This window comes from Salvelinus fontinalis, chromosome 5, assembly GCF_029448725.1.
Source record: "Salvelinus fontinalis isolate EN_2023a chromosome 5, ASM2944872v1, whole genome shotgun sequence".
NCBI lineage: Eukaryota > Metazoa > Chordata > Actinopteri > Salmoniformes > Salmonidae > Salvelinus > Salvelinus fontinalis.
The window spans coordinates 29,016,199-29,041,784 of NC_074669.1; the positions used below are offsets into that span (position 1 = coordinate 29,016,199).

The following is a 25,586-nucleotide window of genomic DNA, read 5'->3' on the forward strand; positions in this document are numbered from 1 at the left end:
TTGTTTCCTACCTTCACCACCTGTGGGCAGCCCGTCAGAAAGTCCAGAACCCAGTTGTACAGGGCAGGGTTCAGACCCAGGGCCTCGAGCTTGATGATGAGCTTGGAGGGTACTATGGTGTTGAATGCTAAGCTATAGTCAACTAACAGCATTTTTACATAAGTATTCCTCTTGTCCAGATGGAATAGGGCAGTGTGCAGTGCGATGGCGATTGCATTGTCTGTGGATCTATTGGGGAGGTAGGCAAATTGAAGTGGGTCTAGGGTGACAGGTAAGGTAGATATGATCCTTGACTAGTCTCTCAAAGCACTTCATGATGACAGAAGTGAGTGCTACGGGGCGATAGTCATTTAGTTGTTACCTTTGCTTTATTGGGTACAGGAACAATGGTGGCCATCTTGAAGCATGTGGGGACAGCAGACTGGGATAGGGAGAGATTGATTATGTCCGTAAACACACCAGCCAGCTGGTCTGCGCATGCTCTGAGAACACGGCTAGAGATGCCCTCTGGGCAGGCAGCCTTGCGAGGGTTAACACGCTTAAATGTCTTACTCACTCGGCCACGGAGGAGAGCCCACAGTCCTTGGTAGAGGGCCGCGTCGGTGGCACTGTGTTATCCTCAAAGCGGGCGAAGGTGTTTAGCTTGTCCGGAAGCAAGACGTCGGTGTCCGCGACGTGGCTGGTTTTCCTGTTGTAGTCTGTGATTGTCTGTAGACCCTGTCACATACATCTCATGTCTGAGCCGTTGAATTGCGACTCCACTTTGTCTTTATACTGACGTTTTGCCTGTTTGATTGTCTTATGGAGAGAATAACTACACTGTCTGTATTCTTCCATATTCCCAGTCACCTTGCTATGGTTAAATGCGGTGGTTCGCGCTTTGTTCTGCGTGAATGCTGCCATCGATCCACGGTTTCTGGTTAGGGTAGGTTTTAATAGCCACAGTGGGTACAACATCTTGTATACACTTCCTGATAAACTCAGTCACCGTATCAGTATATTCGTCAATATTATTATCTTAAGCTACCCGGATCATATCCCAGTATGCATCCACATAGAACTTGCTTTCCAGAATTACACTACCGTTCTAAAGTTTGGGGTCACTTAGAAATGTCCTTGTTTTTGAAAGAATAGCAACATTTTTGTCCATTAAAATATCATAGTATCTGACATTTAATCCTAGTAAAAATTCCCTATCTTAGCTCAGTTAGGATCACCACTTAACTTTAAGAATGTGAAATGTTAGAATAATAGTAGAGCGAATTATTTATTTCAGCTTTTATATATATTTCATCACATTCCCAGTGGGTCAGATGTTTACATACACTCAATTACTATTTGGTGCATTGCCTTTCAATTGTTTAACTTGGGTCAAACATTTTGGGTAGCCTTCCACAAGCTTCCCACAAAAGGTTGGGTGAATTTTGGCCCATTCCTCCTGACAGAGCTCGTGTAACTGAGACAGATTTGTAGTTCTCCTTTCTCACACATGCTTTTTCAGTTCTTCCCACAAATTCTATGGGATTGAGGTCATGGCTTTGTGATGGCCACTCCAATACCTTGACTTTGTTGACCTTAAGCTATTTTGCCACAACTTTGGAAGTATGCTTGGGGGTCGTTGTCCATTTGGAGGACCCATTTGTGACCAAGCTTTAACTTCCTGACTGATGTCTTAAGATGTTGCTTCAATATATCCACATAATTTTCCTCCCTCATGATGCCATCTATTTTGTGAAGTGCACCAGTCCCTCCTGCAGCAAAGCACCCCCACAACATGATGCTACCACCCCCGTGCTTCACGGTTGGGATGGTGTTTTTCACAAGCAAGCCCCCTTTTTTCCTCCAAACATAACGATGGTCATTCTGGCCAAACAGCTCTATTTTTGTTTCATCAGACCAGAGAACTTTTCCCCAAAAAGCACGATCGTTGTCCCCATCTGCAGTTGCAAACCGTAGTCTGGCTTTTTTATGGCAGTTTTGGAGCAGTTGCTTCTTCTTTGCTGAGCGGCCTTTCAGGTTGTGTCGATATAAGACTCGTTTTACTGTGGATATACATACTTTTGTACCTGTTTCCTCCAGCATCTTCATAAGGTACTTTGCTGTTGTTCTGGGATTGATTTGCACTTTTCGCACCAAAGTACATTCATCTTTAGGAGACAGAACACGTCTCCTTTCTGAGCGGTATGACGGCTGCGTGTTCCCTTCTGACATTTGGAAATTGCTCCCAAGGATGAACAAGACTTGTGGAGGTCTACAATTTTCTTTCTGAGGTCTTGGCTGATTTCTTTTGATTTTCCCATGATGTCAAGCAAAGAGGCACTGTGTTTGAAGGTAGGCCTTGACATACATCCACAGGTACACCTCCAATTGATTCAAATGATGTCAATCAGGCTATCAGAAGCTTCTAAAGCAATGACATAATTTTCTGGAATTTTCCAAGCTGTTTAAAGGCACAGTCAACTTAGTGTATGTAAACTTATAACCCACTGGAATTGTGATACAGTGAATTATAAGTGAAATAATCTGTCTGTAAACAATTGTTGGAAAAATTACTTGTGTCATGCACAAAGTAGATGTCCTAACCGACTTGCCAAAACTATAGTTTGTTAACAAGAAATTTGTGGAGTGGTTGAAAAACGAATGACTCCAACATAAGTGTATGTAAACTTCCGACTTTAACTGTATATATATATATATATATATATATATATATATATATATATATATATATATATATATATATATATACACACACACACACACACACACACACACACAGTGGGAGAACAAGTATTTGATACACTGCCGATTTTGCAGGTTTTCCTACTTACAAAGCATGCAGAGGTCTGTAATTTTTTATCATAGGTACACTTCAACTGTGAGAGACAGAATCTAAAAAAAAAAATTTTGAATCCAGAAAATCACATTGTATGATTTTTAAGTAATTCATTTGCATTTTATTGCATGACATAAGTATTTGATCACCTACCAACCAGTAAGAATTCCGGCTCTCACAGACCTGTTAGTTTTTCTTTAAGAAGCCCTCCTGTTCTCCACTCATTGCCTGTATTAACTGCACCTGTTCAGACACCTGTCCACACACTCAATCAAACAGACTCCAACCTCTCCACAATGGCCAAGACCAGAGAGCTGTGTAAGGACATCAGGGATAAAATTGTAGACCTGCACAAGGCTGGGATGGGCTACAGGACAATAGGCAAGCAGCTTGGTGAGCAGGCAACTGTTGGCACAATTATTAGAAAATGGAAGAAGTTCAAGATGACGGTCAATCACCCTCGGTCTGGGGCGCCATGCAATATCTCACCTCGTGGGGCATCAATGATCATGAGTAAGGTGAGGGATCAGCCCAGAACTACACGGCAGGACCTGGTCAATGACCTGAAGAGAGCTGGGACCACAGTCTCAAAGAAAACCATTAGTAACACACTACGCCGTCATGGATTAAAATCCTGCAGCGCAAGCAAGGTCCCCTTGCTCAAGCCAGCGCATGTCCAGGCCCGTCTGAAGTTTGCCAATGACCATCTGGATGATCCAGAGGAGGAATGGGAGAAGGTCATGTGGTCTGATGAGACAAAAATAGAGATTTTTGGTCTAAACTCCACTCGCCGTGTTTGGAGGAAGAAGAAGGATGAGTACAACCCCAAGAACACCATCCCAACTGTGAAGCATGGAGGTGGAAACATCATTCTTTGGGGATGCTTTTCTGCAAAGGGGACAGGACGACTGCACCGTATTGAGGGGAGGATGGATGGGGCCATGTATCACGAGATCTTGGCCAACAACCTCCTTCCCTCAGTAAGAGCATTGAAGATGGGTCGTGGCTGGGTCTTCCAGCATGACAACGACCCGAAACACACAGCCAGGGCAACTAAGGAGTGGCTCAGTAAGAGGCATCTCAAGGTCCTGCAATGGCCTAGCCAGTCTCCAGACCTGAACCCAATAGAAAATCTTTGGAGGGAGCTGAAAGTCCATATTGCCCAGCGACAGCCCCGTAACCTGAAGGATCTGGAGAAGGTCTGTATGGAGGAGTGGGCCAAAATCCCTGCTGCAGTGTGTGCAAACCTGGTCAAGAACTACAGGAAACGTATGATCTCTGTAATTGCAAACAAAGGTTTCTGTACCAAATATTAAGTTCTGCTTTTCTGATGTATCAAATACTTATGTCATGCAATAAAATGCAAATTAATTACTTAAAAATCATACAATGTGATTTTCTGGATTTTTGTTTTAGATTCCGTCTCTCACAGTTGAAGTGTACCTATGATAAAAATGACAGACCTCTACATGCTTTGTAAGTAGGAAAACCTGCAAAATCGGCAGTGTTTCAAATACTTGTTCTCCCCACTGTATATTATGACTTCACATTTTCAAACAGTCCATTTATATTTTCCAATTGTGCAGCCCCTATCATGACATTTGGTTGAGTTTTTTTTCCTCGCCTGAGTAGCCTAATTTCACTGCCAAAAATACAATTAAACCCTCTAGTGTTCAGCGAAATAACAACACAATATCAAATACATGTAGCCTCGTCAAATAATTAACATCCAAATGACATTAACCGTTACTTTCCCGAGGGAATTCCACTAACGGTATGTAGCCAAACGTAGCTGCTGCTCATTCCATTTGCTCAAAAATTGTTAAATGGTTAAAAAACAGTAAGGCCCTGTCCATAGAGACTGATGGGGTTCACCTTGGGGTCATGATAGGGGCTGCACCAAATGATTAATGTATTATAAAAATGGATTATGCTTATGTTGTATTTATAGAAGGGCTATAAGACCCCTCCCCCACTGCATTTAGAGGGTTCTGGACTACAGATTAGCAATATATATATGCATTACAAGGTTGAATATTGTTCCACAGTTCCTTTCTAGTCTCTGCTTCTTATAAGAAACTGTCTGAGAGATGTGTGAGTTATTGCAGTCAAAACAGGGTGTCTGTGAGAAAGCGCCTCAAGGCTAAAAGAGATTCATAGACACAGAACCCTGCAGGGGAGTGAAAGAGATAAGAGACTAGTCAGACATACCACTATAAAGCAACTTGGGGAGTGGACAATTAATGCTGAGCCCTTAGAAAACACTGGAACTATTGTCTCTGCTGCAGGTTTGTATAACTGTATATGCATGGGCTTGGTCTCATGAGTAGAAGGTGTTGACGTAGGCAGTTACATCACTAGGGGTTGACTGCAAGCATATTAAAGCAACTTGGACCCTTTCCTATTTTTCAGAACTTACTCGGAAACATGCGTGCTATGTTCCCGTTGTCAACTTCTGTTTGCAATTGTATTAATAAATGAATGATTGATTTACTTAAGGATATTGTCTGATTGCTGATTTCACCAATAAGCAAAAGATTGACATGGAACAAGGAACCTACCCCAACAAGACACATACCAGCTCTACTGATAGTACTGCTACTACCAGCAGTACTACACCTCCACCTGACGACGACACAAGCTGTTCTGCTTCCACGAGCACATCCAATGCTAGCATCAGTAATTCTACATTTGTTGTTAGCCCAGCTAGCATGGACAGTGACAGTTGTGAATCTGATGCAGCCAAAGAGCTACTGCCCCCTTACCCGGGAAAGCACCGAACAACAGACAGGGACGTTGAATCATCGAAGGGGAGCAAATATGATGAGAACTACATTGATTTGGGGTTCACTTATATTGGGAGAAGTGCCTTTGCTCAGCCACAGTGTTTTTATGTGCAAAAGTACTATCTCACAACTCAATGAAACATCCACTCTTGTGCAGACATTTAGACATTTAACAAAACATGCCAATATTAAAAATAAGCCACGGGAGTTGCTTGAGTGAGAATTAAGACGACGTTCGAGTAGTAAGACATGTATAAAAACATAAGATACCATTAATAAGAAGGGACTAGAAGCGTCTTATATGGTGAGCTACTGAGTGGCTAGGACAGACAAGCCCCATACTATTATTTCATTCTTCCTGCTGCCGCGGGATATAGCTGGGACATTGCTGGGAGAAAAGGCCCAAAAAACTATACAGGCAATGCCTTCATCAAACAACACTGTTTCACGACGCATCAGTTACATTGCAGGAGATATTTTGAAACAATTACTGCTTCGCATACAAGCCAGTAAATTCTATGTGTTACAGCTGGATGCGTCAACAGACGTGGCGGGCCTGGCACAGCTCCTGGTGTATGTCCGCTATGTTTATGGGGGGGGTCAATTAAGGAAGACATCCTCTTCTGCAAACCACTGGAAACCTGGACAACAGGAGAGGATATTTTTAAAGTACTGGACAGCTTTATGACAAAGGGACTTTGGTGGTCGAGATGTGTTGGAATCTGCACTGATGGCGCAAAAGCCATGACACGGAGACATAGTGGAGCGGTAACGCGCATGCAAGCAGTTGCTCCCGACACCACTTGGGTACACTGCAGCATCCACAAGAGACTCTTGCTACCAAGTGAATGCCCGACAGCTTGAAAGACATTTTGGACACTACAGTGAAAATGGTTAACTTTGTTAAAGCAAGACCCCTGAACTCTCGTGTATTTTCTGCACTATGCAATGATATGGGCAGCGACCATGTGACGCTTTTACAACACACTGTGCACTGGTTATCAAGGGGCAAAGTATTGATACGTTTTTTTAAATTGAGGGACGAGCTTCAAGTCTGACCGCTTGCGTGATGACGAGTTTCTCACACGACTTGCCTATCTGGTTGGTTTTTTCTCACCTGAATGATCTGAATCTAGGATTATAGGGACTCTCCGCAACTATATTCAACATGCGGGACAAAATTGAGGCTATGATTAAGAAGTTGGAGCTCTTCTCTGTCTGCATTAACAAGGACAACACACAGGTCTTTCCATCATTGTATGATTTTTTGTGTGCAAATGAACTCAAGCTTACAGACATCAAATGTGATATAGCGAAGCATCTGAGTGAGAGATTTCTGGATTGGGCTGTGCTCAGAGTATCCTGCCTTGGCAAATTGTGCCGATAAGACATTGATGCCCTTTGCAACCATGTACCTATGCGAGAGTGGATTCTCGGCCCTTACTAGCATGAAAACTAAATACAGGCATAGACTGTGTGGAAAATGATTTAAAACTGAGACTCTCTCCAATACAACCCAACATTGCAGAGTTATGTGCATCCTTTCAAGCATACCCTTCTCATTAAGCTGTGGTGAATTATTCACAATTTTCGATGAACAAATCAGGTTTTATATGTAAGATGGTTAAATAAAGAGAAAAATTATTGATTATTATTATATTATTATTTGTGCTCTGGTCCTATAAGAGCACTTTGTCACTTTCCACACTACTCACCCTTGAGCCATCATCCTCAGCATATGACACCTTCTGTTCTACTCTGACCATGGCAATTTCAACCTGTCTATCTTGCAGCGGAAAGTTCTGATCCCCAGCAACATGAGCATCCCCACATATTGACACATTTTTTTCCAGATACAGCACATTCCTATGTCCCATGCCCTCACACACAATTATCACATCTCGGGAATTTCCCTCCTACACACTGCTTCAACACTTGACATCTGAAACACCTCAGTGGGTTCTGCACAAAGGCTCTCATTGGATAACCTAACTGACATATCATATTTATCAGGTAAAGACCCTACTTCAAAACTCAAAAGGACTGTCAATGTCTTCTCAGTTTCACCAAACAGCGGGCTTCATCAAATTATTTAATCTGTAGCCTGATAAACTGCATGTTTTCACAAGTCGTAGTGGGAGGACCACACCATATCATCACGACTCCAAGTTTACATCCATATGACGGTTTTTAAACCAGTATTTTGGGCATATGTGGCGTTTCCACCACCAGTTCTCCATTATTCATTTAAACCAAAACAAAAAGATCCCACCTTTGAAAGAACAAATTATCTGTCAGCATTTATAAAATTGAACGGAAACTTCCTGTTTCCATCACAGCTGTCGTCATTTTTCCTCACATAAAGCTGTGGATGGAAACGTGGTTACTGTAACAATGTTTGGCATATGATGAATGATAGCACAAACAGACTGCCACTCAAGTTTGCGGCTGGTTTACCATGTCCCTCCCACGACGACAGAAAAGTATCAGAGAAGTTTGGAATCTAAATCATCAACTCTTTGACAGCATTTTACTACTGAGCTCAAATCAATTATGTATCAACTGGGCTAACAACATGGCTAGACATGACGTCAGTTAAGCTCCAATTGCTGAGCCAATCGCAAAGCCAAAGAGTACGCATGCGTATTTTGACGGAATTCCCAAACTCCACTCGAAAAGCTATTCCAACATATTTCTCAGCTGAACGCTTTCTTTAGGACGGGCACCATATCGATGAAACAGGGATTAGAAAAGCATTTTTGTATAATGTTCGAAAGAAATTGATTGTTTAGCGGACATGTCTTACTCACACATCAACAACCGAAGGTTCTAGAATGGTCATGTGATGTCGATTGACCAGTTGTGTTGCATTTTGAAAAATACCCTGGGTTACCCGTGATTGTTTTTTTACGAATGCCTCTGTAGCTGTCAAACTATCTAGGTTACTACATCGAAAAAAAGCACGCGAATATCGGTGAGCTTACGGTGAACCGATGTTTGATGTTACTAGGATATTTGTGTTTAAGTAAAACTAAATCCTGCCCCACGCTATAGAATAAATCAAGAACTGAATGTAGCACGTGAACTGGTTTAACCAATCACCGATCGACTTCTGAACTGAAGCGTATAAATGAGGCGGTTGCCCATAGAGACGTCCGCCATTGAAGACTAGTTTTCAACGTACTTAATATTGTTTAAACCTTCTATTGTGTTTTTATTCGTTAAAAAGCTAAAAAATAACACTTTTATCCACCGCATCATCTGCGACAGTCTAATTGGGCATCCTTCCAGCAGAACACGGTCGGCAAAGAGGGTCTGTCTCAGTTCGGCAGTAAAAACAATCTTGTTGTGCCAGAGACGGAAAGGTAAATGTGTAAAGAGTTCAGGGATCGATATCCAACACATTGCATTTAATCAGCTGGTTACTTTATTGTATCTCATAACGTTGAAACGGATGGCTTGTGTGTGTGGTGGGGGGTTGTTTCATTTGAGAGGTTGACCTACTTTTTGTGTGGTGGCTTTTAGACACATCGTTTCCTGTCACCATTTGGTCTGTCAAACTAGCTAGCTAACATTTTTAACTAACGTTAGCTACTACTGTGTAACGTTATAGCTATGGTTCGCTTGTGTCACATTCGGTGCAATAATCTGAACTATGTTTAGGATTCAAGCATAAACGGTAGAGCCCTAATGTAGAATTTGATGTTGACTGGGAGACGCGTTCGTGTTTTGGTACGAATTCCGTGTCAGCTATCTTGCTAATCTAGGCTAACATTCTCTAGTTCACGCGCTACTGGACACCACATTTTGGTCGACCACGTTGAACGCATCATTCAAGCGTAGAGTTGACCGACGATGGGCGCAAACGAACTATATAACTAACGATTATTAATTGCTAGTTACTAACGTTAACTGGTCTGATAATCATTGTTGTAGCCGACTTGCTAGCTATATATAGTAGATATGTTACTAGCTATATTTTGTATTAAATTACCCCTCCCCTCCCCCCTCTAGCTTGATGGCTAACGATGCCAGTTAACTAGTTACTATCATGTCTACCAGTAGAGGGCAGGCAATTGGCAGTCAGAAATGGCAAAGTGACGCATTGTTTCTCGGTCCTATCTGGGATCCTTGGGACGTCCATACCCTGACCTTTGATAACACATAGTCAGAATTACCTTCATTCGCTAAGTGAAGGAGATACTCCCAATTTTACTTGGTGATATTGTGCTGCTAGTGATAGGCAACATTTCGAGTCATAATACATGCCTCATGTGGCACCAGGTTCTTTTCAACCATAACCCTTACCTTAACCGTTGTACATTGCAACTTCAGTTGGTAGGGACGTCTCAAAGTATCCCGGATAGCACGGCCCGAATAAACAACAGCTTTTAATAATGACACGCACCCTTACCATCCATCACAAATCACATGTAATACACCCATTAATGTGTAACGTTAGGTTCTAGTAAATAAAACAGTTATGACATTTTTTTCTTTCCATTCAGTTCTTGACTTTAACAACTCAAATGTTTTGTTCAGTATTAGTGTCGTGTATGTTTTTTTTAAAATTAAGATACTACCGCATATATTACGTAACGTTAATTGGAAACTGATTTGAGTTTTGTTATGAATTTTAATTTTCTTTGTTGATACTGGTTTTGTATGTTGTCCTTGGGAGAACAAATGATGGTTTCTCTGTAACAATCCAATGTATTTAATGAAAATAAACTGCCTAGAAAGATCAATATAACTTGTAATGTAAATTCTTTGATTGGACATGGGCAAAAGTCCGAGCCAATTGAATACGCACTTTGAAGATAGCAATATTCTTGATCGGGTAAGTAGGTGATAAAAGCATCCATCTGTGCCAGCACAATTTGTTTGTGTGTGTGAGCTGTCACCTAGTTTGAATTTCTCTGCTTTGTTACAGTAAAGGTCTTCAGCCTAAGCCTGAAACGTTGTCTTTAACTGACGGGGCATTTCCCAGTGAGATGGAGCCTATAGTTTACCTTATTATGGACCATGTAGTTTGTACATATGTTATGCAAGTAATTTCTTATGTATTTTATGAAGATGTTTTGAATGGAATACCAAGGGGTTGACCCATCATAAAAAGACATAGTAGCGATTGTCCTGGAATATAATGTTGGTACTGTGAAGCAGAACCTTGAACTTAGTGACTATTTTCTACTTTTGGGACACTGCGAAGAGAAAATAGGCCTAATGCTTTTTCATGGGTTGATGCCTAGAAAGTTGCTTCTTGAGTGTAACTAATCGCAAAAAAATGTTTGACTGAAAACATTGTTTCGAAGTTCATCAGTTCGTATGCTTTGTAGTGTCAATTGACACAACCATACTTTTCATAAAACTAATGTAGCTGTTTTAGTTGATGGTAGCGAGGAAAGCGCAGCTCACAGAGGTGCTTTGCAGTGATTTGATGGGAGAATTGGTCAAACTATTTCCGGTCTTGTTTATCAAGCCATGTTCCTCTGACAGAAATGAGGTAAGCGAGGTTGGTGCTTTAGATGCCACATTGGACACCAGAATTGTAATGTTGACTGTGGCCAAGAATACATAGTTCCAGTAGATGGCAGTAGAAACCAGCAGTTCTGAATTGCTTAGGGTTAAATATGGCAGATGCAGAAATGGCTCCGCCATTTCCTGGTTGCTAAAATTCTAATAGTTTGCCTAATTTCAGTTTGTGACAACCAGCAAGTGTAGTGTAGAGAATCATTGTACTGTCAAAGCCACTGGTGTACTAAACCAAAAAGTAAAAGGACGCATAAAAATAGCGCACATAGACCAGATCTAATGCTCCTTAGACTTGCTTTCAATGATCAAGATGGATCTACAACACACTTTTCTATATGAATTTGGTTGGATTGTCCAAAAGGTGACACATTGCAGCTTTAAATTGGTTGCTTTTTGTAGTCGTGTTTTGCTCTGAATTTTATTTACCAAAAACCCTTGTTAGTACTATTTGTAAGAAAATGTCCCTTGCACAAAATAGTACCAAAAAGGCAGATTGGTTTCGGTCTATGGACACACACTGGTGTACGATATGGCAGTGACTAGTTTACCTATTGCAGCAGTTTTCAACTTTCCTTGTAGCTCTGATCTAGCTCTCCTGATTATCCTACTCCAGGGCTTGATAATTAGTTGAATCAGGTGTGCTAGCTCTGGAATAGATCAAATGCATGGTGTGGGTCCCAAAGGAGAGGTTTAAAAACCACTGACCTATTGGACTTTCAGAGCAAAAGCCTTCCTGTGCTAATTGAACAGTCAGTTCAGCAACTCGCATGACGGTGTGACATCTTGTTTTTGTCACACAATTGTGCAGTTATCTAGTGCGGGGAGGAAAAAAAACATATCCGTGCTGAAAACCACCCCTCTCTTTCAGTGGTCTTGGAGGAATATGTTTGAGAGCTGAGCTACAGGAAACAAGTGCCGCTCTGAATTCCTACCCCGTGTATACCGACACGATGACAGACGCTGTATGTCCCCCGATGTCCGTGGTGGGAGTCGTGAACCCTCCTCCCCCGGAGTTCAACAATTCCAAGAAGCCCGGCCGCATCACAAACCAGCTGCAGTACCTGGAGAAGGTGGTGGTCAAGGCTCTGTGGAGACACAACTTCTCCTGGCCTTTCAGGACGCCTGTGGATGCTGTCGGACTGCACATTCCAGTGAGTCTCACTTTTTGTTACTTGCAATGACTGATATGGGGGTTTTCCCTACTTAACTAAGTTGAATGCACTGACTATAAGTTGCTCTAGATAAATGAATCTGCTAAATTACTGAAATGTAATTATCAAATGTTTTTCATTTTAGTACTTGTTTATTTTTTACATTTCCTCCATGCACATCCATCACGACCTCTTATGAATGATTTTCCTGTTGTTTCTCTGTTTTTAGGATTACTATACAATTATCAAGACGCCAATGGACTTGAGCACCATCAAGAAGCGTCTTCAGAATAATTATTACTGGAAAGCGATGGAATGCATAGAAGACTTCAACAAACTATTCACCAACTGCTATGTATATAATCGGGTAAAGAAAACAAAAAACGTTGAAATGTCATAATCATATTGTATTCACTCACCACACACATAGTGTCGGCCTACATAGTCTCCCATTCAATGAATGCTCAATAATTGTTGTTCAACATGTTTTCAGCCTGGAGATGACATAGTTCTGATGGCCCAGGCCTTGGAGAAGATCTTCCTACAGAGAGTGGCTGAGATGCACCAGGAGGAGACGGAGATATCTGCCATCACAACCAAGACTCCAGTGAAGGGTGGGAGGAAGTCCTCTGCTGGTAAGCTACACAGCCTCTCCAGCGGCTTAATCTTACACAAACATTGTATGCGTCCCAAATGGGTGGCACCCTATTCCCTTTTATAGTGCACTACTTTTGACCAGGGCCATTGGGCACTAGTCAAAAGTAGTGTACTATAAAAGGGAATAGGGTGCCATTTGGGATGCACACTTACTGTCTTTCATGTATTCCAGTGACTACATTCTGACTTCTTAATGTCCTCTTTGTAGGTATTATAAAGCTGAGGCCCCAGTCCCCTGTGTCTGAGGTGGTGTTCCAGCAGACGGTGACGGTCATCCCTCTTGAGGCCCACCACACCATCCCCCCTGCTGCCCAGCTCTCCTCTCAGATAGCAGCCAAAGTCAGTACCTCTTCACAATTACCTCACTATATGTACTTTTATATATTTTATACAACAGGTGGTTCTAATCCTCAATGCCGATTTGGTTAAAACCGCTTTCCAGCCGGTGTCTATTCCACAAGTTACCACCCGCTAAATCTGTCGTTAAAATGCCTGTTTACTCTGTTCCATCTGACTGCACAATCCACTGTCTCATCAGCCCAGACAGGCAATTTATATACTAGAGCTCCACTATAAAAATTATCTATACATTATCTCACATTTCTTTTAGACTAACATTTTATTTTCAACAGCGGAGATTTAACTTCTATAATACTTAAACATCACCCTTTTGAAGTTTGTGCAAACGGTTTAGTCTGTATTTTGTGATTGCATTTCTACCCTTCTCTGTTGTGTTCACATCGTTTCAGATCGAGAAGGGTGTGAAGAGAAAAGCAGACGCCACCACGCCGACAGCCTCTTCTCCGATCACCAGCTGCGAGTCGTCCCCCGTCGACGACGGCTCGACACCCTGTAAGCTGTTCTCCAGGCGGGGCAGCGGTCGGCCCATCAAACCCCCCAGGAAAGACCTGCCTGATTACCACCAGAGACAGAATAGTAAGCTATCGGATCAGCTCCGCTTCTGTAACTGCATCCTGAAGGAGATGTTCACCAAGAGGCACGCGGCCTACACCTGGCCCTTCTACAAGCCGGTGGATACGGAGGCCCTGGGTCTACACGACTACCACGACGTCATCATGCAGCCCATGGACCTGGGCACCATACGGGTTAGATGGCCATGTTACACTAAACTTGTGTTGAACGAGAGAGGCCACTTAGTATCTGCCAGGGTTACATTGGCCAATCAATATCTTGTTCTCTCTCAATATTGAAGATGACCGTATCTGTGATGATACTGAAGACGTACGTGTTTTTTCACAGAAAAAAATGGTTGAACGGGAATACATGGATGCCCAGGATTTTGCTGCTGATTTCAGACTCATGTTCTCCAACTGTTACAAATACAACCCACCCACCCATGAGGTTGTTATTATGGCAAGAAAACTCCAGGTATGATTGCCTATGTTTTCAACCAGTCTTGTCTGTAGAAGTTGTCTAAATGAATTGCAATAATTATATTACAATATGCAGGCATGCATTTGATCTCAAAATGGGCCAGCCACGTGAATCGTGTAGATCTGAAGGGGTGTCTTTCTCATGGAGAATTCAGACCGCGATGTTAGATATGTGCTCCATCCAATGTCACGTGTGACAGATGTGATCAGCCAGCTGCATCCACTACCAACCATTGCTCACTCCTGCTTCTCTCTGTCCGCTCTTTCTGCGAATCTCCAGTTTTAAAATTATATTATGGCGTGCTGGGGTGTGCAGACATGAATGTATCACGATACTACTCTGTATTGTGATATCGCTTGGTATCGCTTCATTAGTCGAATGTTGGTTTTAGGACAACACTACTCCCAAAATGAGCACATTTTCTTGCACTTCACACGCATTCTTCATGTGTTACAGTGCAAAACAAAAAAAAGTCACCAGTTTGCATCCCTAAATATGAAGATGGCTGGTTGGTGAGAATGTTTGACTAGATGAATTGTGGCCCTACCCACCAGGATGTGTTTGAGGAGCGCTGGCTGAAGCTTCCAGATGAGCCAGTGAGGAGGGCGGGTGGTCCAGGACACCACAGTCACCACAGGGACAAGAGAGGGAGAGGAGATGGGCCTGAGAGCTCCTCCAGCACAGGCAGCAGTACCGGCGAGAGCTCCTCGGCATCAGAGTCCTCCTCAGACTCTGAGGAAGAAGAGGTCAGAGCTCTACGGTTGGCTAAGCTAGAGGAACAGGTATGCCGTCACCTGTTTCTGTCATTGTACCTGGCCATGCTGACGTCACTGTTCTGTTACCTACTACTGTGTCTAACTGATGCCCCCTCCGCTCTACTTCTCCTCAGTTGAAAGCGGTGCACGATCAGCTGCAGAGACTCACCCAGGAGCCCCTGCTCAAACCGAAGGAGAAATCAAAGGAGAGAAGAAAAAAGGAAACAAGTAGAAGACCGAAGCATGAAGACTTGAGGAAACCCAAAGTACAGAAGAAGTGCATTAACAAGGGCACGCCAGCTGTGTAAGTGACCAAGTCATTGTTGATGATAAAAAAATATTTAAAAAAACTCCCTCCCCAGTGGAACCTCATTTTCTTTCAAACCATTTCAAAGGATTGACTTTCGTGTTGCCAGTGGCCTCTGTTATTATTTTACTAACTTTCATTGTCCTACAAAGTGTTCCTGAATGTCTTTTTACCTTTTCTAAAGGCACGGCAAGAGGAGGAAGATGGCTCTCCCTGTGGTGCTCTATGAGTCTGAGGAGGACGAGGGGCTGGCGGTGCCCATGTTGTACGGTGAGAAGAGGCAGCTGAGCCTGGACATCAACAAGCTGCCGGGGGACAAGCTGGGCAAGGTGGTGAACATCATCCAGGCCAGGGAGGCCTCGCTCCGAGACGCCAACCCTGAGGAGATAGAGATCGACTTTGAGACCCTCAAGCCCTCCACACTCAGGGCCCTGGAGCGCTTCGTCACGACCTGCTTCAGGAAACGGCCCAAGAAACCCAACCGTGAGTAGTTGCAGTACACACCTTCCTTTCTTGGTTCCTTGCGGGTTGGTCATTGCACATGTATCTCTGTACTCCTGACCAAGGACTTTACTCGGCTCAAATGTCATTATTTCCCCTATTCCTCCAGTGAATAAGCTGGTGAAAGCCAAAGGAGAGATGCAGACTGTGAAAGAGCAGGATGCAGAGAAACCTCGCCAGAGTATTACTGACGAGCCGAGCTCACTGGCCAAGAAGAAAAAGGCAACAAGTAAGTGAACTCTGAAGCTGTGGTAGTAAGGACCAGTATGTCTGACTTAGGGGCCTTGTTGTCTGGGGGAAACGGGTTCTTCTGTTTTCTCTCTGCTGTCCAATAGTGAGTAACGCAATTGTGCAGTGCTCGGCTCTGTCTTTCTCTCTGTTGTCCTACACGTGACCATTGTCCCTCTGTTTCCCTCCAGATGAGCCCCCTATAGCTCCTCCTGTCCCAGACTTGGCCCGGCCGTCCCGTCTCAGTGAGAGCAGCAGCTCTTCCTCCTCCAGCAGTAGTAGTGATTCTAGCACTTCTGATAGCAGTGACTCTGAATCAGGTTAGCTGTTCTCCTCAGCACTAAGCACTACCCCCCCTCCCCCCACATACCCACTTCGCTTTCCTGCAAGGGCACACCCTCCCCACTTCCCCCACTCGCTGTACACAAATGGAGTGAGAGAAAACGATACGGCTAAATACTCACCTGGACTCTAGCCTCTGTAGCACAGAACTTTTTCACCTGCTGGCAAAACCAAAATACTTGAAGAAATATTAGTGTGTTATCGTTTCATGTTTTTGTATGTTCGTTCAATGGGTGTTTTTTAAATTTTATTTATCTATTCGTGCACTTAGTTCACTGCTTTCTGTAGTACAGACTGTCACAAAAGTCTATCTTTTGATTATTACGGTGCTGTATTTATTTGTATGTTAATGTTATTGTTTTAATGCAAACAAATGGTGCTTAGTTTGAAATGAGGCCAGCCAGATTTCTGTGCCAAATGTCATTTATCCAGCGGGCACCAGACTGCTGCCGTGCAAATCTGAAGTAAATTAAGAATTGGGACAAGTTCTTAATAACAGCCCATACAGGCCAAGTGCTATTTATAAGCCGACGATCTTATTTACACTCCTACCAGTATACATCTTCTATAAACATCGCAAAAATCAGATGAATACGGTTAGAGAAGTACCAGACAGCATTACAATACCCTTCAACCCCCCCCCCCCCCCCCCCTCTCATCTCACCCTCCATACTCTCTGAACCGTTGCAGAGTCAAAGCTGGTCCTCACTTTAGACAGCGGCACTCATCCCTGTTCACCAATTGATTGTACTCGGTTTCTTTGTTTTTGCAAGATTTTGTATGGAGCAATATAAGCATAATACACGTACATCAGATTTTGTATTTGAAGTACTCGACAGATTGTAATGCTAATGCAGAGCTTGATGGAGTAGGATTTCTCTTACACTGCTTCATTTTGTAGCCATTAAAAAAAAAAATTTGTTTGTTCCATTTGTACCTAATATGGGTAGAATTTTAAACGTATGTGTCTTGGTGGTCGACACCTAGAGTTTCAAATAAATACATTTTGATAGACAGTTTTACATTTTACGGTTAAATTGTGTTTTTCTTTGAATTTGTATCGCATCGTCAAACAGTTCAATCCTACTAGGCACATTCGCTTGCAACCACAACTAGCTTTTACTGAAAACTGCATATGAAAGTAGTGATTTCAGAGTAGATCAGTGGAATTGTTTTTAGTATTATTTAAAGGTAAGTAAAGATGTTTTTATTTATTCTCCATTTATCCAACTGTGGATAAATTGAATTACTATTGCGCATGTCTTTCAGTAAAGAAATCTGAGAAGAAAAAGAAATGCAAAGACTCGCCACACAAGTTCAAGATCAAGGTAAATATCTAACTACCTCTAACCCAGTGGTCTGGTTCACATGGGTTATACCTTATAGTTGGATTAATATACTTGGAACTACAGTGTTTTCATTATAAATTGTAAGCCATTTTTAACCCCCCCCCCCCCCCCCCCCCCCCCCCGTCGTCGTCAAACAGAATTCCACAAAGAAGAAATCTGCTAAGAAAGACCCATTGTCGGAGTCCTCTCTCCAGACCAGCCAGCCCCCGCCTGCCTCTGCCTCGCTAGTCCCAGCAGTAGTAACAAAAGGCCTGCCTCCTCTAGAGCTACTCACGTCTCCCCCAGGTAGCAAACGTTTGTTGCCTTGACATTGTGTTAGTGTGTTGGCTATTAAGGAACATAATGGACAACCATGCCAAGTTCTGTAACACTGTCTTTTGATTATTACTTTTTTAAAGGTTGTTGACAAATCCGTACTAGCAGCCCTAGCTATGGAAATACAATTTCCCCTGTAAAACAGCAGGTTTTAAGCCCATGGAAGTCTAAGACTGGACCGAGGCCCTTGTGGAAATCACATAATGAGAAGCTTGTATTGTTTGGATTAGAGATGGAAAAAGCTGGATTGCCTGGTCATTTCTCTGGGCCGTGTTGCTCTGTCTCATGGGATGTGATGTTTAGTTGAGTTTAATCAGGAGGTCCGATTAGGGACAGACGCCTACAACCTTTACTCATTATTTCTCTTGAATCTCCCCCTCTCCTTCCTTCCACTCTCAGCCTTACACAGCCGCCTGCCTCCGCAGCCTTCAAGACCAAGTGCCAAAGCAGCCCCACTACCTCGCAAAAACATGGTGGCCCCCCTGCAGCTCACTGACAGTCAGCCCCAACAACAGCAGGACCCCCTTGCCCCCTCTGAGAGCCCCACTACTCCCTCTCTCACTCCCCCTTCTTCCTGTGACCCCACTCTTAGTCTGCCCACAGACCCACTCAACACAACAGCTGCACTCACACACAAACCTCCCTCCAGCCTGCTCTGTTCCCGCCAAACCCCTCCCTCTCCCCTAGCACTCCTCCCCTCTCCTCGGTGTCAATCATTAGCCCAGACACAGGAGATGAAAACTGGGCCAACTGATAGGGCACAACAGGAAGGTAAGGGCTCTTCAGTCAGCTTAGCATCCCCCCTAGCTTTTAGCATGTCCCCTCCACTGCGTGCTGCATGCTTCTCAACCCATAGCTGCTAAGGTCTGTGTCGCTGTAGCCCTGGCTGCGTGTCTCATCCTGCTCCTCAACTGCCTGCCTGCCGGCTTACATCCATAGTGTTTGTGTCTGTCTGTGTGGAGAATAAGGCCCTGCTTTGTTTTTCTCCCGTCCATCAGGTCTGTCTGCGATGCCTACCCCTCTGACCTCTCCTGCTGCAGTTTTACTACAGGCTGCTGATGGCAGATATGAGGTATGCTCTCATCTTCCTGTTGTTGATGGATGAATTGTGACGTTAGATTAAAACACTTTAAATGTCTCCGTTCTTGGCATTTATAAATATTGCCAGAGTTGATTGGTATATTTTCTTTGACGGTAATTTAATTAGAATCGATACAAGTCTACAGAGTGCTTTGTGTTGCAAATGATGTGTTTTTCATTGGCCAAATCTTTCAGGGGTGGAGAGAGCCGGTTGATTGTGTGAAATAGCATTGGCCTTAGCCCTGGAAGTGGTAATGGAGGTATAATACTCTAAATCTCACTTTGCGGTAGCAGCAGCCGTGCCCAGTGCTGTTGTCCCCTCTACAAGACAGCCCATTACAGCCAGTGAAGGATGACGGGAGGCCCTCTGAAGCACTGGGAGAGACCCACTCCAGGATTCTGCAGAAACAGCCTTGTAAGCAGAACTCTGTGGGTTTGGAAACATTTTTGTGTATGGAAATGTCTGCAAATAAATTACAAATAAAAACATATTTTTAATGGACTGAATATATTTTCTCTGCCTCCCCAGATCCCAGACACTCTGATGGTGTGTTTGATGGTGGAAACACCAGCCTCTCTCATCCAGCTAATAAACCCACCGCAGATGGAAAAAGCACACCCGCCAAAAAGGTAAGGTAATGTAACTGAAACGCAGCACTAGCACAATGAATTACTTGAAATATACTGTCTGCATGCCCTTCGGAAGCATTTGTATTTGTCTAAAAAATGTGACACTTCATTTGTGAAACTATCCTGTATAGGATATTGTCCTGAAGAACGCAGACTCCTGGGCTAGTTTGGGGAAGATGGCCATTTCCACTCCCTCCACGGTGAAGTCTTCAAAGGAGAGCTTTGATAAGTTCCGCAGGGCAGCCATTGAGAAGGAGGAGAGAGGGAGAGCTCTCACTCTAAAGAGGACTCAGATGAAGGCTTCAGGGAAGAGAAGGTACTTATTCATCCAGCCAATCTTTTTTTTTTTTTTGGTCTTTTCTTATCAGTTGTGTATCTCGTAGGTAATGCTGCTTCACCGAAACTCCTCCAATAAAGTAGCTTTCTATTAATATGTGAGTGGTACCTGATGAGCCAGCTAAAAGTGTTGTGTTTTCAGCCTGACCATGCCAGTATCGTTGCCAGTGGCAGTACCCGTGCCACCTAGAGCTGCGGAACCAGAGCACCTGCTATGTAGAACTCCGGCGCCAGAGCCAGCAGAGATCCCCATGCCGACGGAGCCAATAGTGGAGCCTCAGCCTCCTAAAGCTCCAGAGCCCCTGATAGAGGAGCCTCCAGCGGCTGCCTCAACCCAACCTCCGCCCTTCACTACCCAGACCTCTGTAGACAGAGAGAGGGAGATGGCCCGCAGGAGAGAACAGGAGCGACGCAGACGAGAGGCTGTACGTTCCTTTACTTCACTTTGTCTTAATTTGTTTTATTGTGCCGGTCATTCTTCTGTTCCTTGTTGTAGTTTTATCCAGACTATAATAAAACGTCTTACCTTTACTCCCTCAGATGTCTGGTGTCATTGACATGACAATGCAGAGTGACATCATGGCAACATTTGAGAAGAACCTGGACTAAAATAAAATGGCAGTAGACCATGCAGCTGGTGACTGACGTCTGTCTTCTGTTGTTGTTGGACAATAAATAATAGAGGTTGTTTTAGTAAACGACACCCTAGGCGCCTTCTCTCCCTCGACACTGGCTGTCTGAACCAACCACGCTGCATCTAGATGACGGAAACGGGTCATTATGTCTGTGTCCCAAATGACATCCTATCCCCTATATAGTGTACTACTTTTGGGCCTGATTGGCCCTGGTCGAACGTAATACACAAAAAAAATGGAATAGAGTGCAATTTGGGATGCAGGCTATTATTATCCTTAACAGGAGAAGCATGTACTGTAGCATGGCAACCTCACACGACATAACCCCAGTACATTTTAGTATTGTTGTAAGAAGATGCTGTAAAATATTGATATTGCAAAAAATATACAGTACCAGTCAAAGTTTGGGGACCTACTCATTCAAGGGTTTTTCTTTATTTTTACTAATATTCTACATTGTAGAATTATAGAGAAGACATCAAAATTATGAAACAACACATAAAAAAGTGTTAAACAAATCAAAATATATTTGAGATTCTTCAAAGTAGCCACCCTTTGCCTTGATGACAGTTTTGCACACTCCTGGCGTTCTCTCAACCAACTTCACGAGGAATGCTTTTCCAGAAGTCTTGAAGGAGTTCCCACATATGCTGAGCATTTGTTGGCTGCTTTTCCTTCACTCTTCACTCTCATCCCAAACCATCTCAATTGGGTTGAGGTCGGGTGATTGTGGAGGCCAGGTCATCTGTTGCAGCACTCCATCACTCTCTTTCTTGGTCAAATAGCCCTTACACTGCCTGGAGGTGTGTGTTGGGTAATTGTCCTGTTGAAAAATAAATGATAGTCCCACTAAGTGCAAACCAGATCGGATGGTGTATCGCTGCAGAATTCTGTGGTAGCCATGCTGGTTAAGTGTGCCTTAATCTAAATCAGTGTCACCGGCAAGCACCCCCCCCACATCACACCTCCTTTTCCATGTTTCACGGTGGGAACCACACATGCGAAGATCATCCGTTCACCTACTCTGCGTCTCACGGAGACACAATGGTTGGAACCAAAAATCGCACATTTGACTCATCAGACTAAATAACAGATTTCACCCGGTCTAATGTCCATTGCTCGTGTTTCTTGGCCCAAGCAAGTTATTTCTTATTGGTGTCCTTTTAGTAGTGGTTCCTTTGCAGCTATGAAGGCCTGATTCACGCAGTCTCCTCTGAACAGTTGATGCGTCTTTGCGACTGCACTTGAATACACTACCAAAGTTCTTAATTTTCCAGATTGACTGACCTTCATGTCTTAAAGTAATGATGACGTGTTGTTTCGCTTTGTTATTTGAGCTGTTCTTTCCATAATATGGACCCAGTCTTAGCCCTATTTGGTAAATCTTCTGTATTCCAACCATACCTTGTCACAACACAACTGCTTGGCTCAAATGCATTAAGGAGGAAAGAAATTCCACAAATTAACTTTTAACAAGGCACACCTGTTATTTGAAATGCATTCCAAGTGACTACCTCATGAATCTGGTTGAGAGAATGCCAAGAGTGTGCAAAGCTGTCATCAAGGCAAAGGGTGGCTACTTTTTGAAGAATCTCAAATCTAAAATAAATTTTGATTAAATACTTTGGTTTCTACATGATTCCATATGTGTTATTTCATAGCTTTGTCTTCTACAATGTAGCAAATAGTAAAAACAAAGAAACCCTGGAATGAGTAGGTGTCCAAACTTTTGACTGATTGTGTGTGGTATATACTCAGCAAAAAAAGAAATGTCCTCTCACTGTCAACTGCGTTTATTTTCAGCAAACGTAACGTGTAAATATTTGTATGAACATAAGATTCAACAACTGAGACATAAACTGAATAAGTTCCACAGACATGTGACTAACAGAAATTGAATAATGTGTCCCTGAACAAAGGGGGAGTCAAAAGTAAGTCAGTATCTGGTGTGGCCACCAGCTGCATTAAGTACTGCAGTGCATCTACTCCTCATGGACTCCACCAGATTTGCCAGTTATTGCTGTGTGACGTTACCCCGCTCTTCCACCAAGGCACCTGCAAGTTCCTGGACATGTCTGGGGGGAATGGCCCTAGCCCTCACCCTCCGATCCAACAGGTCCCAAATGTGCTCAATGGGATTGAGATCCGGGCTCTTCGCTGGCCATGGCAGAACACTGACATTCCTGTCTTGCAGGAAATCACGCACAGAACGATCAGTATGGCTGGTGGCATTGTCATGCTAGAGGGTCATGTCAGGATGAGCCTGCAGGAAGGGTACCACACGAGGGAGGAGGATGTCTTCCCTGTAACGCACAGCATTGATTGCCTGCAATGACAACAATTTCAGTCCGATGATGCTGTGACACACCGCCCCAGACCACAACGGACACTCCACCTCCAATTCGATCCCGCTCCAGAGTACAGGCCTCTGTGTAACGCTAATTTCTTTGACGATAAGCGCGAATCCGACCATCACCTCTGGTGAGACAAAACCGTGACTCGTCAGTGAAGAGCACTTTTTGCCAGTCCTGTCTGGTCCAGCGACGGTGGGTATGTGCCCATAGGCGACGTTGTTGCCGGTGATGTCTGGTGAGGACCTGCCTTACAACAGGCCTACAAGCCCTCAGTCCAGCCTCTCTCAGCCTATTGCGGACAGTCTGAGCACTGATGGAGGGATTGTGCGTTCCTGGTGTAACTCGGGCAGCTGTTGTTGCCATCCTGTACCTGTCCCGCAGGTGTGATGTTCGGATGTACCGATTCTGTGCAGGGGTTACGCATGGTCTCCCACTGAGGACAATCAGCTGTCAGTCCTGTCTCCCTGTAGCGCTGTCTTTGGCGTCTCACAGTACGGACATAGCAATTTTTTGCTTGGCCACATCTGCAGTCCTCATGCCTCCTTGCAGCATGCCTAAGGTACGTTCACGCAGATGAGCAGGGACCCTGGGCAGCTTTCTTTTGGTGTTTTTCAGAGTCAGTAAAAAGGCCTCTTTAGTGTCCAAAGTTTTCATAACTGTGACCTTAATTGCCTACCGTCTGGAAGCTGTTAGTGTCTTAACTACAGTTCCACAGGTGCATGTTCATTAATTGTTTATGGTTCACTGAACAAGTGTGGGAAACAGTGTTTAAACCCTTTACAATGAAGATCTGTGAAGTTATTTGGATTTTTCAAATTATCTTTGAAAGATAGGGTCCTGAAAAAGGGATGTTTTCTTTTTTTTGCTGAGTCATACATACATACATACACACACACACTTTACGGACCATATATAGATGGAATTGGACTTTTTGTACTTGTGATGGTTTGTTTTGTAAATACCAGCTGCACTGAAGTGATGCTTAACTCTTAGAGAAAGAAGAGTAAAAAATTAAGAGCTGTTGAACATTTTTCCACCAACATGTTGAGTACTATTTTCCTTTTCACCTAGCTTGCGTCACAAATGGCACCCTATTGCCCTTCTGATCAGAGCACTATATACAGAATAGGGTGCCATTTCGGACAGTTGACTTGGTGAGTCCTCCCATGTACACTAGAGGAGGCTGATGGGAGGAGCTATAGCAGGATGGACTCATTGTAATTGCTGGAATGGAATAAATTGAACGGTAAACATATGGAAAACACATGTTTGACTTCCATTTATTCCATTCCAGCCATTACAATGAGCCTGTCCTCCTATAGCTCCCCCCACCAGCCTCATCTGGTGTTCACATCAACCTGTTTACACGCTTATTAACGTTCCAACTTTTTGACTTGGCTGAAATGCAAAACCTGACTTTTTTTTTGGGGGGGGGGGCTTCACTCCAATAGTAATACTATTATGTATACCATGTACTGTATAGTTTATCTCCAGTTCTTTACTCCATGTCATTCATAGTCAATTCTGCAACTTTTTGTGGAAAAATATTCAATATGATGCTCTGAGCTATACTGTACATGTCATTTTTGACTTATTTGGGAACAGATTTTTTTTTATACTTAATGTGTGTACATAAAATATTTGTCTGTATAGAAATATACTTAGAATTTTATTACACAGAGGAGGCTGGGGGTGTCGGTCTTCAAATGCTGGACTTATTTAAAACTACACTTTACCTTGTTTAGGTGCCATGTATAGTGGTGTGCTTAGGAAACTTTAGGCATTGTTGGTGCCTATATTGTGTTGGTTTTTTCAAATGAGATCCAACCCTGACATTTTTTTGGGGCAGACATACTTTAATGTTGTTTTTATCCTATCTGTTCTGCAGTGGGTATTTTTTTTCTTCACTTTGACATGAACTGCAGCACTTTATTCTGTATCTTGTGGTATGAGTGCATGTCATACCATATAGAGAAAGAACTAATATCATTTTGAGAAAATCACACAAAGCTAAATCATTAAATATTTTTAATTAAAGCACTGTTTATTTTCTGTGTTTAGTGTTGTGATATCATGTGTGATCAGCCAGTCCCATCAAGGGGGATATCTAGAAAGTCTTCATTACAATAAAAAGGTGATAAGTCAATACTGGGGAAAAAGAGTGCGCTCACGGCACTGTATGCAGACCCACACACTTGAATTTGTTAAGTGATGGAGACTTGATAAGACATGCAAGACTCACTACATGCCAATTAAGTGTGTCATTCTTAGCAATATACACAGTATGCAAAACATTAGGGACACCTAATGTTGAGTTACCCCCCCATTTGCCCTCAGACCTGCCTCAATTCGTCAGGGCATAGACTCTGCAAGGTGTCAAGTGTTCCACAAGGA

At 43.3% G+C, this 25,586-nt stretch overlaps 1 protein-coding gene across 4 annotated transcripts; it reads left to right on the forward strand.

Annotated features, from left to right (window-relative positions):
* The first annotated feature begins 8,278 nt into the window (after positions 1-8,278).
* LOC129855440 (bromodomain testis-specific protein-like) lies at positions 8,279-25,246 on the forward strand. Of its 4 annotated transcripts, none has more exons than XM_055923094.1 (21): positions 8,279-8,987; positions 12,026-12,308; positions 12,538-12,675; positions 12,802-12,943; positions 13,174-13,304; positions 13,715-14,071; positions 14,226-14,354; positions 14,915-15,142; positions 15,250-15,419; positions 15,607-15,905; positions 16,033-16,152; positions 16,343-16,471; positions 17,763-17,821; positions 17,980-18,127; positions 18,557-18,928; positions 19,156-19,229; positions 19,529-19,652; positions 19,767-19,867; positions 19,999-20,183; positions 20,346-20,628; positions 20,744-25,246. In XM_055923094.1, exons 2-21 carry the CDS (start codon positions 12,108-12,110, stop codon positions 20,810-20,812), a joined length of 3,459 nt encoding a protein of 1,152 aa, XP_055779069.1. In that variant the 5' UTR covers positions 8,279-8,987; positions 12,026-12,107; the 3' UTR covers positions 20,813-25,246. The 4 variants fall into 4 exon arrangements, with proteins under 4 accessions (XP_055779069.1, XP_055779070.1, XP_055779071.1 ...); XM_055923095.1 differs by having other exon boundaries at positions 19,532-19,652; XM_055923096.1 differs by lacking the exon at positions 18,557-18,928.
* The last annotated feature ends 340 nt before the right edge of the window (positions 25,247-25,586 follow it).

Excerpts from the sequence above, each read along its gene's own strand:
- LOC129855440 (XM_055923094.1), top strand. The coding sequence starts at position 12,108 with ATGACAGACGCTGTATGTCCCCCGATGTCCGTGGTGGGAGTCGTGAAC. Across the intron at positions 15,420-15,606 it reads AACAAGGGCACGCCAGCTGT|GCACGGCAAGAGGAGGAAGA; the intron begins GTAAGTGACCAA and ends CCTTTTCTAAAG. Across the intron at positions 17,822-17,979 it reads CACACAAGTTCAAGATCAAG|AATTCCACAAAGAAGAAATC; the intron begins GTAAATATCTAA and ends GTCGTCAAACAG.